This window comes from Lepus europaeus, chromosome 4 (genome assembly GCF_033115175.1).
Source record: "Lepus europaeus isolate LE1 chromosome 4, mLepTim1.pri, whole genome shotgun sequence".
In the NCBI taxonomy this organism is placed as follows: Eukaryota; Metazoa; Chordata; class Mammalia; order Lagomorpha; family Leporidae; genus Lepus; species Lepus europaeus.
Window position 1 is genome coordinate 138697604 of NC_084830.1, and position 23014 is coordinate 138720617.

The following is a 23014-nucleotide window of genomic DNA, read 5'->3' on the forward strand; positions in this document are numbered from 1 at the left end:
GGAAGCTGGAATAGGGAGTGGAGCTGACACCTGACCCCAGGCAGTCTGTTTTGGAATGTGAGCATCCCAAGCAGCATCCTAACCACCAGACCAATGACCGCCCTCATGGACAGGTAACATAACTTATTTGCCTATTCTCAACTCTAAAATGGAGGTGATAACTAACTCATGGAATTGTTGGCTATTGTCATATAATGGACTTCCTTAGAACAATGTCTGAGATATAGTAAGTGAACATCAAAGGCAAACATTGCCTGCTTGCTAAAATATAGACCACAATAGCAATTAAATAATTATTTTAATTAAAGAGTGAACAAACGGTAGAAAGTATAAACAGTGGTTTTAAATGTGCATGACTCATTGCAAATTTAAGAAATTTTCTAAGTGAAAGCTTAGAAATTAGCTTATAGCAGAAACAATTTATTTCAACTATATCTGTGGTATACAGATTACACAGTTTAGTACAGTAGCTCTAATATTTACTTGGCTGATTCATGTATAGCTTTTCATTAATATTAAAAGACATCATAATAGAAGTAATTATCTGTCACATGAATTTTAAAAGCAAAAGATGTAGGTCTGGGATCCAACTAAGTCCCAAGTTACCATAAATGACTTATTTTCTCACAGCTTCCTTGACTAATGAGTTTGTTACATGGTTGGACTACACTTTTCAGTATTTCTGGGTTCATGAACAGAAATTTTGAAGAACTTGATGAAAATGAATGTTTTATAATATTATAGAAATAAAAGACTCCATGAAAAACTTTAGACAATGTAGAGATTTTACAAGAAGTAAAAAGTTATCCCTCTCACATCAACTTTCTAGGGTAAACTCCTTATCCTTTTGATACATGTTAGTCCATGCTTTTATCTGGCATTTAATCAATTAAATACATGTGTGGTCATATAAAGCAGAAGAAACAGGAATCTGTTATAAACACTATCCTGCAAATCACTCAGACATTATCTGAATCCTTCTTTATCAACATTTATGTTTTTTCAGAGATTTTTTTCTTAATTTTATACATTCCCCAATTGTTCCATTTTTCATTTGATATTACACAGAATGCTGCAATAAATATTCTTCGGTAAGAGGCCTCCAGTAAACAATTTTTAATTAGTCTGTTTTTAGAAAGATCTATGTATTTATTTGAAAGAGTGACAGAGAAAGAGACCTTCCATCTGCTGGTTCATTCCTCAAATAGTTGCAACAGTCAGGGTCGGGCCAAGCCAAAGCCAGGAGCCAGGAACGCCATCCAGGTGTCCCTAAATGGTGGCAGTAGCCTACGTATATGGGCTGCCATCCACTACCTTCCTAAGCACATTAGCAGGAAACTCTCCAAAGCAGAGTAGCCAGGACTCAAACCAGCACTCCATTATGAGATGTGGCCATCTCAAGCAACAGCTTAACTTGCTGCTCCACAATGCCTGGTCCCACCAGGAAGAATTTTAAGTGAAAACATAGACTACTGAGACTGTGCACTACCAAGCAACCACGAGCCTTTCTGTACTTCAAATGTCAAGCTCTTTCCCCCTACAGAACAATGGCTACTTACGGTTCCTTTTTCATGGAACAGTCTCTAGGTATTTTCAAGGGTCCCTTTTTACCACTGAGGCCTCAGTTCAAACCTTTTTTTTTTCTGACAGGCAGAGTGGATAGTGAGAGAGACAGAGAGAAAGGTCTTCCTTTTTGCTGTTGGTTCACCCTCCAATGGCCACTGCGGCTGGCGCATCGTGCTGATCCGAAGCCAGGAGCCAGGTGCTTCTCCTGGTCTCCCATGCGGGTGCAGGGCCCAAGGACTTGGGCCATCCTCCACTGCCTTCCCAGGCCATAGCAGAGAGCTGGCCTGGAAGAGGGGCAACCGGGATAGAATCCGGCGCCCCAACCAGGACTAGAACCCGGTGTGCTGGAGCCGCAAGGCAGAGGATTAGCCTGTTAAGCCACGGCGCCGGCCTCAGTTCAAACCTTAATTTCTCTAGTAACTCTGACCTCTAAATCTAGTTGCTGGGGAGTATGTCATTTGGCTATTTCAGCTTATCAAGAGTGGTGGTCTTGCGGTTGGCACTGTGGTACAGCAGGCTAAGCTGCCGACTACAGCACCAGCATCCCATATGGACACTGGTTCAAGTCCCAGCTGCTCCACTCCTGATCCAGCTCCCCACTAATGAACCTGGGAAAGCAGTGGAAGATGGCCCAAATTCTTGGGCCCCTGCAACCACATGGGAGACCCAGAAGAAGCTCCTGGCTCCTAGGTCCTGGCTCCTGGCTTCGGCCTGGCCTAGCCCTGGCTGTTGGGGGCATCTGGGGAGTGAACCAGCTGATCTCTTCCTCCCTCCCTCCCTCTTTCAAATAAATAAAATAAATCTTTTGTTTTTAATGAGTAGTTGTCTTCAATAAACAGAAATTCCTTCACCCTTATTTTCTAGTATGTATATTCTGGAGGACATGTGCTTAAAAGCAGAAACAAGTATTTCATGGAACTTGACTTCTGCTTCTGTTGTTTGTAAAACTGTATTTCAAACTCCATCCAGGTCTCCACATGGGTGGCAGGGACCCAAGTACTTGGAACATCGCCCACTGCCTTCCCAGGGCCACTAGCAGCAAGCTGGATTGGAAGCCATCTGATGTGGGATGTGGGTATGCCAAGCTGCAGCTAACCCGCTGTACCACAAAGCCTGCCTTGAGATGTCTTTTCTTGTTTTTAAGATTTACTTATTTATTTGAAATGCAGAGTTCCAGAGAAAGAAAAAGGGGGAGAGAGAGAGAAAGAGAGAGTGAGTGCTTCTATCTGCTGGTTCACTTGCCAAACAGCTGCAAAGGCCTATCTGGTCCAGGCCAAAGCCAGGAGCCCGGAGCTCCATCCAGGTCTCTCACAGATGGCAGGGGCCCAAGTACTTGGTACATTAGCAGGGAGCTGGATTAGAAGTAAAGCAACAAGACCTCAAACCAGTAATCCAATACAGGGTGCTGGCAACAGCTTAGCCTGCCATGCCACAACATAAGCCCCTCTTCTTCCTTATCACTGAGATGATAATGGGTTCTCTTTGTCTTAAGGAGTACATCTAAAAGCCAAAACCATTTCTAAGTCATGCATGAATATATATTTGTCCATTTTAGTTGGAATTCAGCATTTATTGTTAGGCTTTCATTTATTATTCAAGAAGGTTCAAAGGAAAATTTCAAATGTATTTATTTTTATATTTTTATTTATTTGAGTTAGAGGGTAGAACTCCCACCCACCGGTTTACTCCCCGAATGCCCACAGCAGCCATAGCTGGGCCAGGCCAAAGCTGGGAGCTGGAAACAATTCCAGGTCTCCTACATAGGTGGCAGGGGCCAAACTGGCTGAGCCTCTCAGGGTGTGCATTACCAGGAAGCTGGAATCAAGGGAGAACTATGACTTCAACCCAGGTACTCTGACACCAGATGTGGGCAGATCAAGTGGGGTCTTCAATGCTAAGCCAAATACCCACTCTGATTCCCAATTTCTATTAGGTGATTGTAGTAAAATCCAATTAATATAGTATCACTTCTGATACTGCTTAGTACGTAGTGCACAAATAGAGTGCCTAATTATAATGCCTTAAATGTTGATATACCCAGTAACTTTAAATTTTCTCTATGTTGTTCATGGATTAAATGATATTACCTCTATCATTCTTTAAAATAACTAAGAGTAGTTAGTTACTATTACACAATGCAGTTTAAAATTTTTTTCACTTAGAATAACTTGGAGCTAACATGTCCAATTCTTGAGATGATTATGATTTAGTTTCTTTATGAATGAACATACTGCAAAAGCTGATCACTGATCTTGCTGATTACCTATCTTCCACCTCTTGATTGATCCGGTGTATGTTTAAAAAAAAAAAAACAATGAATGGGCTGGTGAAGTGGCATGGTGAGTTAAGTCTCTGCCTGTAATGTATCCCATATGGTTTGAATACTGGCTGCTTTACATTTTTTTCCCCAATGATGGTTTAAATTTATTTGAAAGGCAGAATTATGGAGAGAGAGAGAGAGAGAGGTCTTCCATCCACTGGTTCACTCCCCAAATGGCTGCAATGGCCAGAACTGGGCTGATCCAAAGCCAGGAGCCAGGAGCTTCTTCTGGGTCTCCCATGCGAGCGCAGGGCCCAAGGACTTGGGCCATCTTCTAGTGCTTTCCCAGGCCATAGCCGAGGTTTTTTGTTTCTTTATTTGTTTGCTGCTCTACTTCTGATCCAGCTCTATGCTAAGCCTGGCCCCTGCCACCCACATGTGAGATCTAGATGGAGACCCAGTCCCAGGCTCCTAGCTTTGGCCTGGTTCAGCTCTTGCTCTCTTTCTCTCTCTAACTCTGCCTTTCAAATAAATAAACAAATCTTTTTAAAAACATAATGAACCAGTTGTAATTAACAGACATTTAACAAGTGGTCAGTAAGGGGCCAGCTCTGTGGCACAGCAGGTTAAGAGGCTGCCTTGAGATGTCAGCATCCCATACTGGTGTGCCAGTTGGAGTCCTAGCTATTCAGCTCCCTGATAATGAGCCTGGGAAGGCAGAGCAGGATCACTCAGGTATTTGGGACCCTGCTGCCAGAGTCCAGCTCCAGCAGGTCCAGGGGTTCCTGAAGGTGTGGGAGGCATCCGCACAGGAAGAAATGAGAGACACACTCACAGCAAGGCTGATGGCATGGCCCTGGCTCTCAAGCACCAGACTTTATTTTTATATCATGTCACATAATGATTCTTTCTTCTTACAATAACAAGTCTGTTGTCCATTTTCTTAGAACCATTGACCTTATATTTTATGTTGCCTCTAGATTCTATGTCTACATCTACTTACAATTTCTTTGACTTTCAAGGGATATTCAGAGTACGGGTTACAGTCACAGACAGGTGCAAGATAACAGGCTGCCCACACAAGCCAAGGCCTGGAGTGCTGTCAAGCTATGCAGAAATTAGTTACAGAAGCTACAGTATTATCTTCCTAATCTAATCTTTACTAGAAGCCCCCATGTTCAAAGCAGGCCCCTTTTTAAAATATATCCCCTCTTCTGCAGTTCTTTCTGCAACTCTTTAATTTTTTTATTGTACTTATCTAAAAGTTCACTTAGATCTATTCCACAGTTTTGACATCCCAAGCATTGTTGTATTTGTAGCACATATTGAATTAAAGCTTTAATAACATTTATCTTTATTCTAGTAGGAAGTATATACCAGGGAACCTGTTGCCTTTTAATTCTTTTCCACAAACAGGTCAACCTTACGTAAAGCATTAACCTCTTCTTCTACACTAGCATTTTGCTTGATTAAAATTCTGCAAAGCAATGGACATTTTGGGGATTATGGGACTAAGTGTTCTTCCCTAAAAATAGGAATACAGAAATCACTAGCGGGACCAGCAGGAAGCTCCGGCTTTCTTATGCAGAGTGTAGTTCCCAACAAACCTAAAACCACCAAGAGGACCGCAGCTGTCCTTCTCACACCTTGCTGAGACAGACCTTCTGCTGTTTCCTTGTCAGCCAGCCGAAGCTGCCTTGGGCTCACCACCCTGCTACCTATGTTGGAGATCTGGATGGAGTTTTTGGCTCCTGACTGCAGCCTGGCCCAGCCATAACTGTTGCAACCACTTGGAGAATGAACCAGTGGATGGATGATCTGTCTCTGTCTTTTCTTCCTTCTTTTCTATCACTCTGCCTTCTGAATAAATAAATAATTTTTTTAAAAAAGAGGATCCTATTTAAAGATCTGTTTTAAAAAAAAAAAAAACACTGGGGCTGGTGTTGTAGTGTGGTGGGTTGGGCCACTGCCTGAGATACTGCCATCCCACATGGGTGCCAGTTCGAGACCAGCTGCTCCACTGCCAATCCAGTTTCCTGTTAATGTGCCTGGGACAGCGTGGAAGATGGTCCAAGTACCTGGGCCCCTGCACCTACATGAAAGACGTGGAAGAAGCTCCTGATTCCTGGCTTCAGCCTGGTCCAGCCCTGGCAATTGCAGCCATCTGGGGAGTAAACCAAGGGATGAAAGATCTCCCTCTCTCTTTCTGTGTCTCTCTTTATATATATAAACTCTGCCTTTTACATAAATAAATCTTTTTTAAATTTTTGACAGGCAGAGTGGACAGTGAGAGAGAGAGACAGAGAGAAAGGTCTTCCTTTGCTGTTGGTTCACCCTCTAATGGCCACCGTGGCCAGCGCACTGCACTGATCGAAGGCAGGAGCCAGATGCTTCTCCTGGTCTCCCATGCGGGTGCAGGGCCCAAGGACTTGGGCCATCCTCCACTGCCTTCCCGGGCCATAGCAGAGAGCTGGACTGGAAGAGGGGCAACCGGGACAGAATCCGGTGCCCCTACCGGGACTAGAACCTGGTGTGCTGGCGCCGCAAGGCAGAGGATTAGCCTGTTGAGCCACGGTGCCGGCCCATAAATAAATATTTTTTAAAAATACTAAGGCACATCTATGTAACTTGGTAGGGCTTTCACAATAAGTATTAAAATAAGCTTTTTCTCCCTTGCCTTTCCTGAAGATGAAATCAAAACAGAAAAACCACCCCTCAAGTAGAATATGAAGGATTTTAAAATCTTAAGATAAGTTTTCTAGTTAAAATAGGAGGTTTTTCTCACATATTTCTTTTCCATATCAAAAAACCTGCTAAAATAACAGAACCTTTCAAAGATGTTACTGACCAAAGACAAAGTGACTACAAGGTGAGACAGTAGTGAACGAGAAATGTCAACTCATTTTCAGAAGGTCAATACAACTGGGAGCACTGATCAGAGAATCAATGATGGAGAAATTATAAGGGAATTCAGAAATCAGAAGATTGTATATGGTAAATGTCTGCAAATGGTAATGCCAAAGAGACTTTCGTCCTGATAGAGAACCTGAGAGCGAATGTTTTCTTAGCAAAACATCCCAGGTGTGGGGCAGGAAATACGGGATTCACTAATGTCTGTGTTCAGGGTTGGATATCCAGGATCCCTTTCCCACCCTATGAAGCTAACTAATTCTTTTGCAACCCAGAGAAGATAGAAATCTTGTTTTCTGGATAAATTACACCAAGGCATGCCCAAATTCAGAAAAAGCAGGTACACATGAAAGCCGGGTATATATTATGTGGTAGGACTGTCACCCCTCTTCCATCTTAGCCTCATTAACTCAGCGTCTGGACATGCAACTCCCCCCACTGCCTCAACAAACACTGGAAGATCATCTCTGAAGAAATCATATGGTCCCAGGTAAGGAATTCCAGCTACTGACACTTGTGCATCTGCAGAGAAATAGCCAGGTCACTACTTACTACAAATGAAGACAAACTATCCATGCTTCTTAGTGCCTCATTTTTAAATATTATTTGACACCAAAGTATAATCAGACAAGGAACACTTTAAATAATCATTTCAGCATATTTTCCGACTTCCAGATTTTGTTTTGACCTCCAAAATAAAATAGTGACTAAGATTTAGAACATAAGCCTTGAAAGAATTTGTTCCAATGTTGGAATTATGAACATCTGGGAGGAAAAATGTCATGTCCTGACAGTAATAACCTTACTGATGTCCAAAACTACATCTGGTCTTGGAAACTAAACATACTCATATCCTAACATCTATTCTCCTGCATAAAGCTGTGTGAGTTCTCAACAAGAACCTCTGAATTTAGCAAGCAAATAGCACTGGCACCACACAGCTCTTTTCTATCAAATTTCTTAGCACTATATAAATACCAACCTTCTAAGTCATTTATGAACCACTGTGTCTTACCTCTAGAAAGATGAGAATTCCAGATTCCACCAGAGCTGCAGCCCAGATCCTTGAAAAAATAATAAAAGTAAACATAAAAACATAAACATACAACATAGTTATGCTGATTATTTTTCATCAGTTTGAAAAGTAGTGTGACAGAAGTTTTCCATTTGCTGGTTCACTCCCCAGATGAACAGAATGGGGGCTGGGTCAGATGGAAGACAAGGACCCAGAACTCCATCAGGGTCCCCTACGTGGGTAACAGGGCCCCACACACTTGAGCCATAGCCTGCTCCCTCCTCAGGAAGCCAGGTGGGAAGAGGATAGGGGATGCAGGCCCCCCAAACAGTCTTTTAACATGCTGCATACAGCACAGCACATCCTGACAGCATACTTTATGAACTAGTAGAGAGCTCAGACTCCAAACACAAAGTAGTGATAAGGAACTGGAAATGCGAATTGCCCCAATTGGATCAGTACATGCTGTATGCAGGTACTGAACTATCACACTGTACTCCATAAATATGTGTAATTATCACATTTTTTAAAAAAATTTTTTTGACAGGCAGAGTGGACAGTGAGAGAGAGAGACAGAGAGAAAGGTCTTCCTTTGCTGTTGGTTCACCCTCCAATGGCCGCCGCAGCCGGCGCACCGTGCTGATCCCAAGGCAGGAGCCAGGTGCTTCTCCTGGTCTCCCATGCGGGTGCAGGGCCCAAGCACTTGGGCCATCCTCCACTGCACTCCCAGGCCACAGCAGAGAGCTGGCCTGGAAGAGGGGCAATCGGGACAGAATCCGGCGCCCCGACCGGGACTAGAACCCGGTGTGCCGGCGCCGCAAGGCGGAGGATTAGCCTGTTGAGCTACAGCACCGGCCAATTATCACATTTTTAAAAAACTTGAGGGCCAGTGCCGTGGCTCACTTGGTTAATCCTCCGCCTGTGGTGCCGGCATCCCATATGGGCCCCGGGTTCTAGTCCCGGTTGCTCCTCTTCCAGTCCAGCTCTCTGCTGTGGTCCGGGAGTGCAGTGGAGGATGGCCCAAGTGCTTGGGTCCTGCACCTGCATGGGAGACCAGAAGGAAGCACCTGGCTCCTGGCTTCGGATCGGCGCGGTGTGCCGGCCATAGTGGCCATTTGGGGGATGAACCAACAGAAGGAAGACCTTTCTCTCTGTCTGTCTCTCTCACTGTCTAACTCTACCTGTCAAATTAAAAACAAAAAACAAACAAAAACTTGAAAAGGAAGCAGCCACCAAGTCTCATGTAGCGAGCCCCAAATAGTGAGCCCGTGGTTTCCGTTTTAAAGCTTTCTGTAGATTAGCCCCTGTGAAGCCAGCATGCCCTGTTTAGTGGGGTGAGAAACGGCAATAGCGCTCCCCACTCCCGCCCCCAGCGGGGCAGAGCAGCAGACAGGCGCCCATAATCGCAAGAACTGATCGAAAGGCTTCTGAGGCTGCATTACAATTTACTGAAAGTACTCAGCAGCCCACTTCCTGCGGACACGGCCTGGCCGCCCGCGCGGCTGCAGCCGGGCCTGGGGCTCGTGGGCCGGCTCGAGGCCTCCGCCGAGGGTTATTCCGGTGCGCGGGCAGGGCGGGGCGGCCCGCGGCCCAGCGTGGAGTTAAGCCGCCTCCCTGGCCGAGGAGTGGGAGCCCACAGCAAGCGGCTGAGCCTGGCCTACGCTCCAGAGAGCCGCCTTCTCCGGACAGCTGAAAGCCAGCGGTGAACATGAAGAACAGCCCCGGCCTCCAGGCCGCCATCGACCTCACGGCGGGCGCGGTGGGGGGCACGGCGTGCGTACTCACCGGGCAGCCCTTCGACACGATGAAAGTCAAGATGCAGGCGTTCCCCAGCCTGTACACGGGCCTCACCGACTGCTTCCTGAAGACCTACTCCCACGTGGGGTTGCGGGGCCTCTACAGGGGCACAGGCCCCGCGCTGATGGCCTATGTGGCCCAGAACTCTGTCCTCTTCATGTGCTACGGTTTCTGCCAGAAGTTTGTCAGGAGCGTGGCCGGACTGGACAAGAAGGCGAAGCTGAATGACCTGCAGTCTGCGGCCGCGGGCTCCCTGGCCTCGGCGTTCGCCGCGCTGGCCCTTTGCCCCACTGAGCTGGTCAAGTGCCGGCTGCAGACCATGTACGAGTTGCAGCTGTTAGGGAAGATAGCAAAGAGCCAGAATACAATTTGGTCTGTGGTGAAGAGCATCCTCAGAAAGGACGGTCCCTTAGGCTTCTACTACGGACTCTCGAGCACTCTGCTGCAAGAAGTACCGGGCTATTTCTTCTTCTTCGGGGGCTACGAACTGAGCCGATCGTTTTTTGCCTCGGGCAGATCAAAAGATGAACTAGGTCCAGTTCCGTTGATGTTAAGCGGTGGAGTTGCTGGAATCTGCCTCTGGCTTGTCATATTCCCAGTGGATTGTATTAAGTCCAGAATTCAGGTTCTTTCCATGTATGGAAAACAGGCAGGATTTTTTGGAACTCTTTTGGGCATTGTGAAATATGAAGGAATAGCAGCCTTATACTCTGGACTGAAACCTACCATGGTTCGAGCAGTCCCTGCCAACGGGGCACTATTTTTGGCCTATGAGTACAGCAGGAAGATGATGATGAGCCAGTTGGAACCCTGCTGAAGTGTCTTGGTGAAACTGGATCCAACCACAGGAGTCTGAAGACTGCAGTTCCATTCAGAGTTCTTGGAGTACTAGATATGTGTAATTATTTTCTTCCTCATCGGAATTTTGATTTTTGTCTTCACATACTCTCTCCTCAATCTTACACGTTTTAGAAGGACTTCTACATCATAAAATTTCTGCCTGCAATTGTATTGCAATAGAAATGTAGCTGTGCGTGCCTTTGGTGGGGTACACAGCATGAGCCAGAGACCCAGGTACCTAATCTGAAAGGCTAAATACAGTTCTTTCAGGGTGAAACACAATGTGGTTTCATGTTTAATCTTAATATTGCCCAAAAAAACCAACCTTGACCATGTTTCATGAAGACAGTCACACGTGATTGCTTAATTCACTTAAAATTCAGGCTCTTTTCTCAAGTTTGCTTAAGACAACCAGTCTATTAGGTTGTTAATGCTTTTTAAAAGTTTTGAGAACCAAATCTACTCATGTAGATTATTTAACTTCTAACTTCTAACAATTTTATTATTTTATTTGAAAGGCAGAGTGACAGAGACAGAGTCTTATCTCCCCTCTGCTGGCTCACTTTCCAAAAGCCTGCAGTAGCTAAGGCTGGGCCAGGCTGAAGCCAGGAGCCAGGAACTCAGTCTCCCACTTGAGAGTCAGGGACCAAAGTAGTTGAGCCATCACCTGCCACCTCCCAGGGTACACATTAAGAAGAAGCTGGGATGGAGACTGGACCCCAGACTTGAACCCAGGCACTCCAGTGTGGGACACAGGCATCTTAACCAGCAGCCTAACCACTAGGCCAAATGCTCATTCCCCTCATAGATTTTTAAGAAAAAAATGTAGCTACATGCTGATGCGAAGTAGTCTCTGAGTAGACATGCTGAATTTTCCCAAGATTTTCTTACAATGGTGGTAGGACCAGTGCTGTGACACAGTGTGTTAAAGCCCCGGCCTGCAGCACTGGCATCTCATATGGGCACCAGTTCGAGTTCAGATGCTCCACTTCTGAAACAGCTCCTTGTTAATGTGCCTGGGAAAGCAGCAGAGGATGGCCCAAGTCCTTGGGGCCCTTCAACCACATGGGAGACCCAGGAGAAGCTCCTGGCTCCTGGCTTTGGATTCGCTCAATTCTGGCTGTTGTGGTCATTTGGGGAGTGAACCAGCTAATGGAAGACCCCCTCCCCCCTTCGGTCTGTCACCTCTCTGTCTCTACCTCTCACTGTAACTATGTCTTTCAAATAAATAATTTTTTTAAAAAATAGCGGCATTCATTCTAAGTGGGACTATAATCTGCATTGTAACTATATTATTGGGCCTAGAGGACCAGGTCATTAGAAAACAGAACGGCCATCATCTGCACCAGCTTCCCCTCTTCTCTTTCCCCAGAGAACCAGGCTTTAGACTGAGGGAGGGGCAGGGGCATGGGGATGTGCTGCTATGCTTTGATGAAGACCCATATGACTGAAAACAGTTCTTCTAGTCCCTGAGTCTGGGCTTGCACAGGACTCCAGGGTATTCTGTTGGTGCATTTAGGAGTTTTTGATTCATCTGGGATTACTCACTGTTTTATCTGTTTCCACCAGTCAAAAACTCTTCCAGGGCACAGAAAATGCCAAAGCCAAGGGGAACTTTTGCTCCTTGCTTGGTGACAGAGTGATAGTGCTACTGGGTGATACTATGTTCTCTCAGGTGAAACTAGAAAGTACTTAGTGCTTTTATTTTCCAATAAGTAATGTCAGGGGTGACCCATTCTTGAAATTGTACCTTTCGGGCCTACAAGCCCTTGCCATGCTTTTACAGTGCTAGATACAGCCTTCTAAATTTGGTATGGGCCATCCATGAATTTTAATGAGACTGTATATAGGGTATGACTTTGTAAAGCAATGAAGTCTAAGGAAAGTAATTTTATTAAACTATACCATATGTATGTCTGTAGTCACTGGTAGAAAAAAAAAGCAAATAGCAAAATCCCACACACATCAAAACAAAGCAAAAAGCCATTCCCCCCAAATCCTAGTTTACCTTTTCTCCACAGACTTGGAGTAAGCAGCTAGTCTTTGTCTATATCGGCATGAGAAAGTCATTCCTGTCACCACTAAAATAAGCTTCATCATTCCATGCTGCTCCAAGACCAGCATTTTTTTTTTTTAAATTTTTGACAGGCAGAGTGGACAGTGAGAGAGAGACAGAGAAAAAAGTCTTCCTTTGCCGTTGGTTCACCCTCCAATGGCCGCCACGGCTGGCGCACCATGCTGATCCGAAAGCAGGAGCCAGGTGCTTCTCCTGGTCTCCCATGGGGTGCAGGGCCCAAGCACTTGGGCCATCCTCCACTGCCTTCCCGGGCCACAGCAGAGAGCTGGCCTGGAAGAGGGGCAACCGGGACAGAATCCGGCGCCCCAACCAGGACTAGAACCCGGTGTGCTGGCGCCGCAAGGTGGAGGATTAGCCTAGTGAGCCACGGCGCTGGCCAACCAGCAGTTTTAATAGTAGTCCATGCCATGGATGTCTATCACTGCGCCAGAATTTCAATCCTGAATGAAAACTTCGTTCCCTAAGCTTGTCATTCTCCAAACTTTCCTGTTAATTCCTAACCCTAGTGCCAGAAGCAACAGAAGCAGGGAAACCAGACGTTGACAAAGGCTACTGGGACTCCAGGAAGGGGATGGGTAATGCCGAGCCTGGAGTGCTTGGCAGCTATGACGGCTCTTCCATTACATTTGCTTGTACTTTCAAAGAAAACCATTGTTTTCTACTTCACTTTTGAGCTTTTAACATATTTAAGTTATGTATTCCATACTTACATGGTCAGTAGCTATTGAGTGGTGCTTTATCTGAGTAGGCATGCATTAAAGTAGAGTTGGCTTTCATCCAGAAGTGGGTTGTTTTCGTTTGCCTGGCACCTGTGAGCAAAGCTAAGTTAGCTCTGAAGTCAGCAGACCTTCATGCATGCCATCTATTAAAGGATTAACTAAACCTCTACAATAGAACAGTATTTAAAGCAAGTAAAAGTGAGTGGAATTGAGGAATGGAAACCTAAGTCAGGAGTACTTTTCCCCCCATTCTATTTGCTTAATTTGTCATTTAATATTTGGGTACAATTTATATCATTCCAGATATGTACTCCAAACAAAAATACTTGAAATACTGTTTTAAAAAAAATTATTTATTGCTTGAAAGGCAGAGAAACAGATTTCTTATCTGCAGGTCCACTCCCCAAATGCCTATAAATAGCAAGGTGTGGACCAGGCCAAAGCCAGGGGCCTGTAACTTGATCCTGTTTTCCCATACAGCTTGCAGTGACCTAAGTACTTGGGCCATCACCTGCTGACTCCCAAGGTGCTCATCAACAGGAAGTTGGAATTGGAAGTGTAGCTGGGATTCGAACCAGGTACTTTGATATGGGATGTGGACATCTCGAGCAGCATCTGAAAAACCATACCAAACAACTACCCTGAAATACTGTTGTTTTAAAAAGTCTGAGTGTTAAATCATTATTTTATTTGCATAAAAATATTTATTTAAGGGCTGGTGTTGTAGCATAGTGGGTAGGGCCACCGCCTATAATGCCTGCATTCTATGTAGTACTGTTTCATTTCTCAGCTGCTCTACTTCTGGTCCAGCTCCCTGCTAATGTGTCTGGGAAAGCAGCAGAAGATGGCCCCTGCATCCATATGAGAGACCAGGATGAAGCTCCTGGCTCCTGGCTTCAACCAGCCTTGGCCACTGTTACCATTTGGGGAGTAAACCAGCAGATGGATAATCATTGTCTCTTCTCTCTATAGCTCTGCCTTACAAATAAATAAATCTTAAAAGATTTTCTTACTCAACTCATACCATTTATAATATTCATATAGTGCTCTGGTTGTTTAGACACTAATGGTATCTGTTTTTTCTCAAGGATCTTATGGTGTAATTGTTTACAGTTAGAAGAGCAGTAGTCTAGAATAAAATTTAAAAGTAAAAAGGCAGACTCCAAACTGTGTGTGTGTGTAAAATCAGTGATAGAACCTCTGAATTTAAGGAACTCTCCCTTCTGGTTTTTTTTTTTTTTTTCTTTTTCTTTTGACAGGCAGAGTGGACAGTGAGAGAGAGAGACAGGGAGAAAGGTCTTCCTTTACCGTTGGTTCACCCTCCAATGGCTGCTGCGGCCAGCCTTATGTTTTTGTATTGTGATTTTTTGGTATTCCTTCAGTGCTGCAGTATTTGTTTTGAATATTGAAATTAGTCAGCCTGATGCCTAGCTTTGTTTTAAATTTTACTAAATTTATCCCTCAACTGAAAAACCTTTTCTGTTATTTATGACTCCCTTTGGTCTACTGCCAGGGCCAAACTGTCTGCATTTCACAGTGTACCTGGAAACTCATTCTCCATCCTAGCTTCCACAGGATCCCAAGCTGCACTAAAGTACATGGGATCTCCCAGAAGGATCGTAAGAGGTCATGGAGTATCAAACTTGCTCATTTGTTTCATGATCTTGTTGCCCAATTGGCAAGAGAGGTAATTTGTTTTCTTCTGGCCCAGACCTCTAATTAGGGGTGATAGTTACTCTAGGAAATTAACTGGATACATAACAGCACCTGGAGATTTTTACTTACAGCTAGAAAGTATTCCTCTGCACAGGGCCTTCATTTCCAACTTGGGCAACTCCTAGGCTTCGAAACCCCTGTTTAAAGCCTGTAATTTGTTGGTCTCTCTGATCTCTCCATTTATGTGGAATGGCCCAGAAATCTCTTGAGAGCCTTTCTAGAAAGTAAATGATGTCATTGTTGGGACTCTCACCCAGGTCTCTGTCCTGCCTTGTGTTCTCAGCTACCTCCTGACGACAGCTCTTAAGAATGGGCTCCTAGTCAGTGATGGCGTTTAAAGGTGGACCACAACCTTTGGTCATCGCTACTGATGCTGTCACTGCACAAAGCTTAATAGCCTTTTCAAAACAAGTTAATCTGACAACATTGGCTTTATTCCGCAGGACACAAACATGTTCACTATGATCAAGTAGTTTTGTAGAACACTGATGTTGCTCAACACTCCTACTCGCTCTGTGTGAAAATAATGTCCCCAGGAGGAGTCTGTTTCCTTCCAGGGGAAGCCTAAAAGGGTTTCACTGAGCCCTTGTTAACCACCCGCACTCTTAAGCAAACATTAAGGAGGCTGTCTTGCTTTATCTTCTTGGGACATTGACTTACAAAAGGCTCTTTTTTGCCTTGGGTGAAAAGCGCCCTGCTGCCTTCGGGGAAATGGCGGACTTCTCTCTCGCCAGCGCTCAGGCTACCAGTCTGGGTCCTCCATGTTACTGCGCTCAAAAGTGCCTTCCCCTTCTCCTCCGCACCGGTCACGGGGATCCGGTCGGCCTCAGGGGCCGGTTTGGTGGCGAAGAGGCTGCGCATCTGGGTCGGCCTCGGATTCCGGAGCCCGCCGCGGCGCCATCACTGTCTTCCGGAGAGCGCTGCCCGGATCTGAGCATGCGCCGGGCTACATTCTCCTCCTTTCTGCCCCCACGCTCCCCCCACCCCGCTCTTGGCCTCTCTCATGGGGTCAAAGCTGACCCGGCACCGCTGAGGCCCGTGTTCCTCTTCCATTGCAGCTGCCAAGCGAGGCCAGGAAGCTCCAGGGTTCTGGGCCTTGCATCCTTGACTGGGAGGCCTGAAGGCTTGGTGGGGGTCGCACCCTTGTGGCAAGGATCATCCTTGGGATTCTGTGTGCTTTGTGTTTTGGTTTAAGCCTTGTTGGACTGTATGGTCCTGAACTGGATTATGATCAACTCTCATCGTTAGTCCGTACGGGACGTGATTCATTTACCTACCTGTCCACTATCATCTACCTTCGTATCTGTTTAGTCTTCTACCTGAGCAGTGATAAAAATACCAACACAGCTGCTCTCCCCACCTCCACGAAATGCAGACAATCATCACCCTCAATAAAATATGCAGCCTTCTTTGCCCTGTTGAATATCCTTTTATTCTACCTATTTCTATCTCTTGCTTTCTGGGTATACACACATACATGCATTAAGTCTTCAAAAAGTTTCTGGGAAAAGGGCGGTGCTGTAGCCTAGGTAAAGCTGCGGCCTGCAGTGCCAGCATCCCATATGGGCGTCAGTTCAAGTTCCCGCTGCTTCACTTCCAATCCAGCTCTCTGCTATGGCCCAGGAAAGCAGTGGAAGATGGTCCAAGTCCTTGGGCCACTGAGCCCATGTGGGAGACCTGGAAGAAACTCTCGGCTTTGGATGGGTGCAGCTCTGGCCATTGTGGCCATCTAGGGAGTGAACCAGCAGACAGAAGACCTCTCTGGCTCTGCCTCTGCCTCTCTGTAACTCTGCCTTTCAAATAAATAAATAAATATTTAAAAAAAGAAGTTTCTTGGAAGTGTACATTATGAAAAAACTATGCATGGATTTTAAGTTAGGGGTGTTGGCTGGCACTGCGGCTCACTAGGCTAATCCTTCGCCTGCAGTGCCGGCACTCTGGGTTCCAGTCCCGGTCGAGGTGCCAGTTCTGTCCCGGTTGCTCCTCTTCCAGGCCAGCTCTATGCTGTGGCCTGGGAAGGCAGTGGAAGATGGCCCAAATGTGAAGGAAGACCTTTCTCTGTCTCTCTCTAACTCTGCCTATCAAAAAAAAAAAAAAAAAAAAAAAAAAAAAAAAAGGGGGGGTGTCAAAATAAACTTATCTTTTGATTTCATTTTCCACGAATTTTTTGAAGCATCCGTGTTCATCCAGTTGATTTAAATTTAATAGTAATAGGGGCAGGCATTTTGCAGGTTGAATCCCTGCCTGCAGCACTGGCAGCCCATAGGGGGATCCCCGCCACTCCATTTCTGATCCAACTCCCTGCTAATGCACCTGGGAAAGCAGTGGAAGATGGCCCAAGTGGTTGGACCCCTGCCTCAAGTGGGAGAGCCAGATGAAGCTCCTGGCTCCTAGCTTCAGCCTAGCCCAGGCTTAGTGGATGAGGCCATCTGGGGAGTGAACTGGAGATGGAAGATCTCTGTCTTCTCTCTGTGTAACTATTTCATATACATAAATAAATATTAAATTTTTTTCATAGTAATTATAATCTTTTTTTTTTTGACAGGCAGAGTGAATAGTGAGAGAGAGAGACAGAGAGAAAGGTCTTCCTTTTTGCCGTTGGTTCACCCTCCAATGGCCGCTGCGGCTGGCGCATCTCGCTGATCTGAAGCCAGGAGCCAGGTGCTTCTCCTGGTCTCCCATGCGGGTGCAGGGCCCAAGGACTTGGGCCATCCTCCACTGCCTTCCCGGGCCATAGCAGAGAGCTGGCCTGGAAGAGGGGCAACCGGGATAGAGTCCGGCACCCCAACCGGGACTAGAACCCGGTGTGCCAGTGCCACAAGGCGGAGGATTAGCCTGTTAAGCCACGGCGCCGGCCAGTAATTATAATCTTTATGCAATTCTTTGGCACTTATTTTTTTCACTTATTATTTTATTGTTAAAATCCAATAATCTTGTGATGTCACTATATTTCATTTATTTTGGCTGCTGTAACATTCCATTTTGTGAATGAAATGCCATAGTTTATTCATTTGGTGGGTATGGGATTGTTTTCTGATTTTTGCTCTTATGTACACTATCAATATAAATATTCATATAATATCTTATATATAAACATTCACATATATATCTTCTGATGTAAATATGTAAGGGCTTCTGGGTATATAACTAAGAAACTGAAACTCTCAAGTATTTACCTAGGACTAAATTATCTAAATTTAGTATATAATGTCCAACTCTATTCCTTAGTGTTCCCATTGATTTTTTCTTTTTTTAAAAGATTTATTTATTTGAAAGCCAGAGTTACACAGAAAGAGAAAGAGAGGCAGAGAGAGAGAGAGAGAGAGAGAGAAAGGGGTTCCATTTCCTGGTTCACTCCCCAGTTGGCCAGATCCGAGCTGTGCAAATCTGAAACCAGGAGCCAGGCACTTCTTCCTGGTCTCCCATGCGGGTGCAGGGGTCCAAGGACTTGGGCCATCTTCTACTGCTTTCCCAGGCCATAGCAGAGAGCTGGATCAGAGGTGGAGCAGCTGAGATTTGAAGTGACACCCATTTGGGATACCGGCACTGCAGGTGGCATCTTTACCCACTACACCACAGCACTGGCCCCTCGATTGATTTTCAGCGTCACTTGTAATATAGAAGCCTTGAAATTCTTGGGTCTACATCCTTTCCAACATTTCATACTGTTAGGCTTTTCATTTTTGCCAAACCATTGTGTGCTTTATCTTGGTATTTACCCTGTGTTTCTTGATTACAGTAAAAGATGCTGAACATCTCTTCATGTGATGGTCGGTCATGTGCATTTCTTATGTGAAATGTCTGTCCATCTTTTTACTATTTTTCTCTTGCTATTTTTGCTTATATTCTTGATATTGTCAGTGTGTATTGTATTTTCTTATAGTTTGTACTTTACCTTTTTATATTTTTAAGATGCCTATTGATGAGCAAGATTCCTTGATTATAATACAAACTTGTCAATCCTTTATTCTACAGTCTGTGTCTTTTTAAAGAATCTGTTTCTACCTCACAGTCTAAAATACGTTTTTTATTTTTCACTAGTAACTTTAAAGTTTTGGGATATTTAAGCCTTAGAGCTATTAAGAGTTAACTTTTAAACTATGGTGTGAGGTGGTGATCCAGCTGAATCTTTATTTGTACAGAAAGGCATGTTTAATTGAACATTTCTATATGTGTCCCCCTCTTTCTTATGTTGAAATGCTCTAAATTGCAATGTGATGATATCCAGAGGTGTGGCCTTTGGATGGTGTTTAGGTTTAGTTGAGTCATAGAATGACTAGTGCCCTTACAAAAAGAGGAAGAGATGCCAGAGCTTCCCACATTTCTGCTGTGTGAGGTACAGCAAGAAGGTGGCTCTCTCTATAATCTTGGAATAAGGTCTCATCAAGAACTCAATCTGCTGGTACTTTGACCTTGAACTCTCCAGTGTTCAGAACTGTGAAAAACAAAATGTCTTTTGTTCGAGTCTCCTAGTCTATGGTATTTTGTTATAGCAGCCTGAGCAGAATGAGACAATCTGCCATGTCCAATATCTAAATGTTTTCCATATAGATATGTCTATTTTAAAGCTTTCTAATCTTTTACATGGGTTAAATTTGCTGTCTCTGCACAGGAAATCATACCTTCTTGATTAATAGAGCTTTATAGAAAGTCTAATTAGTAGGGTAAGCTTCATAGCTATTGTTGACATTTTATTTTTTCAAATAAATTTTAAAATAATGGTAATGTTTTGATGTTTAATGTTGTCCTTGTAGAGAAAAAAATTGATAACCCTAAAATATTGAATGTTTCAACTCATGAACATCTCATATATCTTCATTTATTTGTCACTTTAGTGTCTTTTTATAAAGTCACATAATTTCCCCAAGGAGGGCTTGTGCTTTAATGGTTCAAATTATTCCTAGCTACTTGATTCTTTATGTGGGTATAAACTGCAACTTTATTTAAAATTCTGTTCATTGTTGACATATAAAAATATATTGATTTTATGTTGTTTTTCAAATCAGAAACATCACTATGTTTTTTTTCAATTATTTTATCTGTAAGTACTTTTGGATTTTCTATACACTCTCTAATATCATCTCTCAGTAATGACAACTTTATTTCTTCCTTTCCAACCCATGTAACTTGGATTTCTTCACTTAACCGTGTTGGCCAAAACTTCCAGTACAATCTTAGACCATTTTATTTCATGTCACTTCCTACATATAGGCTCTTTCTGTTTTTAAACCCTACATTGAACTAAAATGAGAATTATTACATGATAGAGTCCTTTTTTTTTTTGACAGGCAGAGTTAGTGAGAGAGAGAGAGAGAGAAAGGTCCTCCTTTGCTGTTGGTTCACCCTCCAATGGCCGCCACAGCCGGCGCACCACGCTGATCCGAAGCCAGGAGCCAGGTGCTTCTCCTGGTCTCCCATGGGGTGCAGGGCCCAAGCACTTGGACCATCCTCCACTGCACTCCCGGGCCACAGCAGAGAGCTGGCCTGGAAGAGGGGCAACCAGGACAGAATCTGGTGCCCTCACCGGGACTAGAACCCAGTGTTGTGGCACCGCAAGGTGGAGGATTAGCCTGTTGAGCTGCAGCGCTGGCCCATAGAGTCCTTTTTTAAGATTTATTACTTTATTTGAAAGGCAGAGCCAAAGACAGAGAGAGAGAGAGGTCTTCCATCTGCTGGTTCACTCCCCAAATGGCTGCAAAGATGGGAGCTGGGCCAATCCAAAGCCAAGAGTCAGGAGCTTCCTCAGGGTCCCCCACGCAGGTGCAGGGGCCCAAGGACTTTGGCCACCTTCCACTTTTTCCCAGGCCATAGGAGAGCTGGATCAGAAGCAGGTCAGCCAGGACTAGAACCAGTGCCCATCTGGGATGCCAGCACTGCAGGTCACAGCTTTACCTGCAGTGCCACAGCCCTGGCCCCACCTCATGGTGTCTTGTAAGCACTGAAAGATGAATACATGCACAGTACTTGGTGCAGTGCCTTGTACTTAGTAAACCATGTATGTTGGAGTTTATTGTCGTCTCAGATTTCTCATCAGTGGCCATTTACCTGAAGTAAAAACTGTAGAATTCCTGTTAATGTGGATCTGCTAGTGACAAAAGCTCTTTATTTCATTTTCATTCTGTTTAATGAAGGTTTTGCATTTTCTTTGTTACTAGTGTCACAACTATTTTTCAGAGTGTTGTTCAGCTGTGTATGCTTTTTAAAATGAGTTCATTTTGGGGCTGGCGCCATGGTGCAGTGGGTTAATCCTCTGCCTGCAGCACCGGCTTCCCATGTGGGCACCGGTTCAAATACCAGCTGCCCGTCTTCCGGTCCAGCTCTCTGCTATGGCTTGGGAAAGCAGTAGAGGATGGCCTGAATGCTTGGCCCCTGCACCCGCATGGGAGACCAGGAAGGGGCACCTGGCCCCTGGCTTTGGATCAGTGCAGCTCCAGCTGTTGTGGCTATCTGGGGAGTGAACCAGCAGAGGGAGGACCTTTCTGTCTCTCCCTCTCACTGTCTGTGGTTCTACCTCTCAAATAAATAAAATCTAAAATGAATGAATGAATAAATAAATAAAATGAGTTCATTTTTTTTCTTTTGTGGTAAAATATATACATAAAATTTTCTGTGTCATCCACTTTTAACTGTATAGTTTGGTGGCATTAATTTTTTATTTTTTTAAAAGTTTTTTTATTTATTTGAAAGAGTTACAGAGAGGCAGAGAGAGAGAGAGGGGGGGGGGTCTTCCATCTGCTGGTTCACTCCCCAACTGGCTGCAACGACCAGAGCTGTGTTGATCCAAAGCCAGGAGCTTCCTCGGTGTCTCCCATGTTGGTGTAGGCGCCCAAGGACTTTGCCATCCTCTACTGCCTTCCCAGGCCATAGCAGAGAGCTGGATTGGAAGTGGAGCAGCCGGGACTTGAACTGGTGCCCATATGGGATGCTGGTGCTGCAGGCTGGGGCTTTAACCCGCTGAGCCACAGCACTGGCCTCAGTGGCATTAATCATTGAACAGCCATCACCACTAGCTATTTCCAAAATGTTTTTACCACCCAAACATAAACACTGTACCATTTAAACAGTTCTTGGCAATTTCTAATTTATTTCTGTCCCTACGAATTTGCCTGTTCTAAATAATTCCTATATAAGGAATCAAACGATAGCTATTCTTTTGCATTTGGTTTCACTTAGCATAATGTTTTTGACTGCATAATAACTTACATGGTTCAAAGAATTATATAAAACATTTACCCTGAGAAGTCATACCCCTACCAACGTCACCCCTTCACACTCCATCTCTCACAGATAACCACTTTTAAATGGTCATTTGTCATGATAGTGTTTTTATGCATGTATATGCAGTTATGAATATGTTTTATGTCTCCTTTTATACTGGAAATGGAAGAAGTTTAAGCCTGAGTTCCCCTAGAAGCAAAGTGCAAGGCAAAGGGTTTATATGCTATTAATTTATTAGGGAGTACAATCCTAGAAACAGGTTACAGATTAGAGAGCAGCAGAAAAACAGGAAGCATGCACATTCAATTGCCTGGTATCGACTACATCTGATTTCTTTTTTTTTTTTAAGATTTATTTATTTTATTTGAAAGAGTTACACAGAGATAGGAGAAGCAGAGAGAGAGAGAGAGAGAGAGAGAGAGAGAGGTCTTCTGTCCAATGGTTTACTCCCCAGTTGGCTGCAACGGCCAGAACTGTGCCGATCCAAAGCCAGGAGCCAGGAGCTTCTTCCGGGTCTCCCATGTGGGTGCTGGGGCCCAAGCACTTAGGCCACCTTCTACTGCTTTCCCAGGCCATAGCAGAGAGCTGGATGGGAAGTGGAGCAGCTGGGTCTCAAATCGGCATGGGATGCCAGTGCTTCAGGCCAGGGCATTAACCTGCTGTGCCACATGCCGGCCCCATCTACATCTGATTTCTAAGTCCAGAATCTCCAATAAGCCATAGATACTGCATCTGAGGAGAATTAGGGGAGAATATGATAGAGGAAAATTTATTTTTTATCCCCATCTGTCATTTGTCAAAATTTCAGTGCACAGGCATTACATGTGAATTGTGCATGTGTGTGTGGTCACATGGCATCCTATTAGAACCATTGGGTGGGAGCCAAAAGACACATA

The 23014-nt window shown here is 44.7% G+C and overlaps 1 protein-coding gene across 1 annotated transcript; it reads left to right on the forward strand.

The window, feature by feature from the left end:
* Positions 1-9459: 9459 nt before the first annotated feature.
* LOC133758567 (mitochondrial ornithine transporter 2) lies at positions 9460-10365 on the forward strand. The gene has a single exon (XM_062189745.1). It carries the CDS (start codon positions 9460-9462, stop codon positions 10363-10365), a length of 906 nt encoding a protein of 301 aa, XP_062045729.1.
* Positions 10366-23014: the final 12649 nt, after the last annotated feature.

What these genes read in the sequence shown, in the direction of transcription:
- LOC133758567 (XM_062189745.1), top strand. Translation starts at nt 9,460, where the DNA reads ATGAAGAACAGCCCCGGCCTCCAGGCCGCCATCGACCTCACGGCGGGC.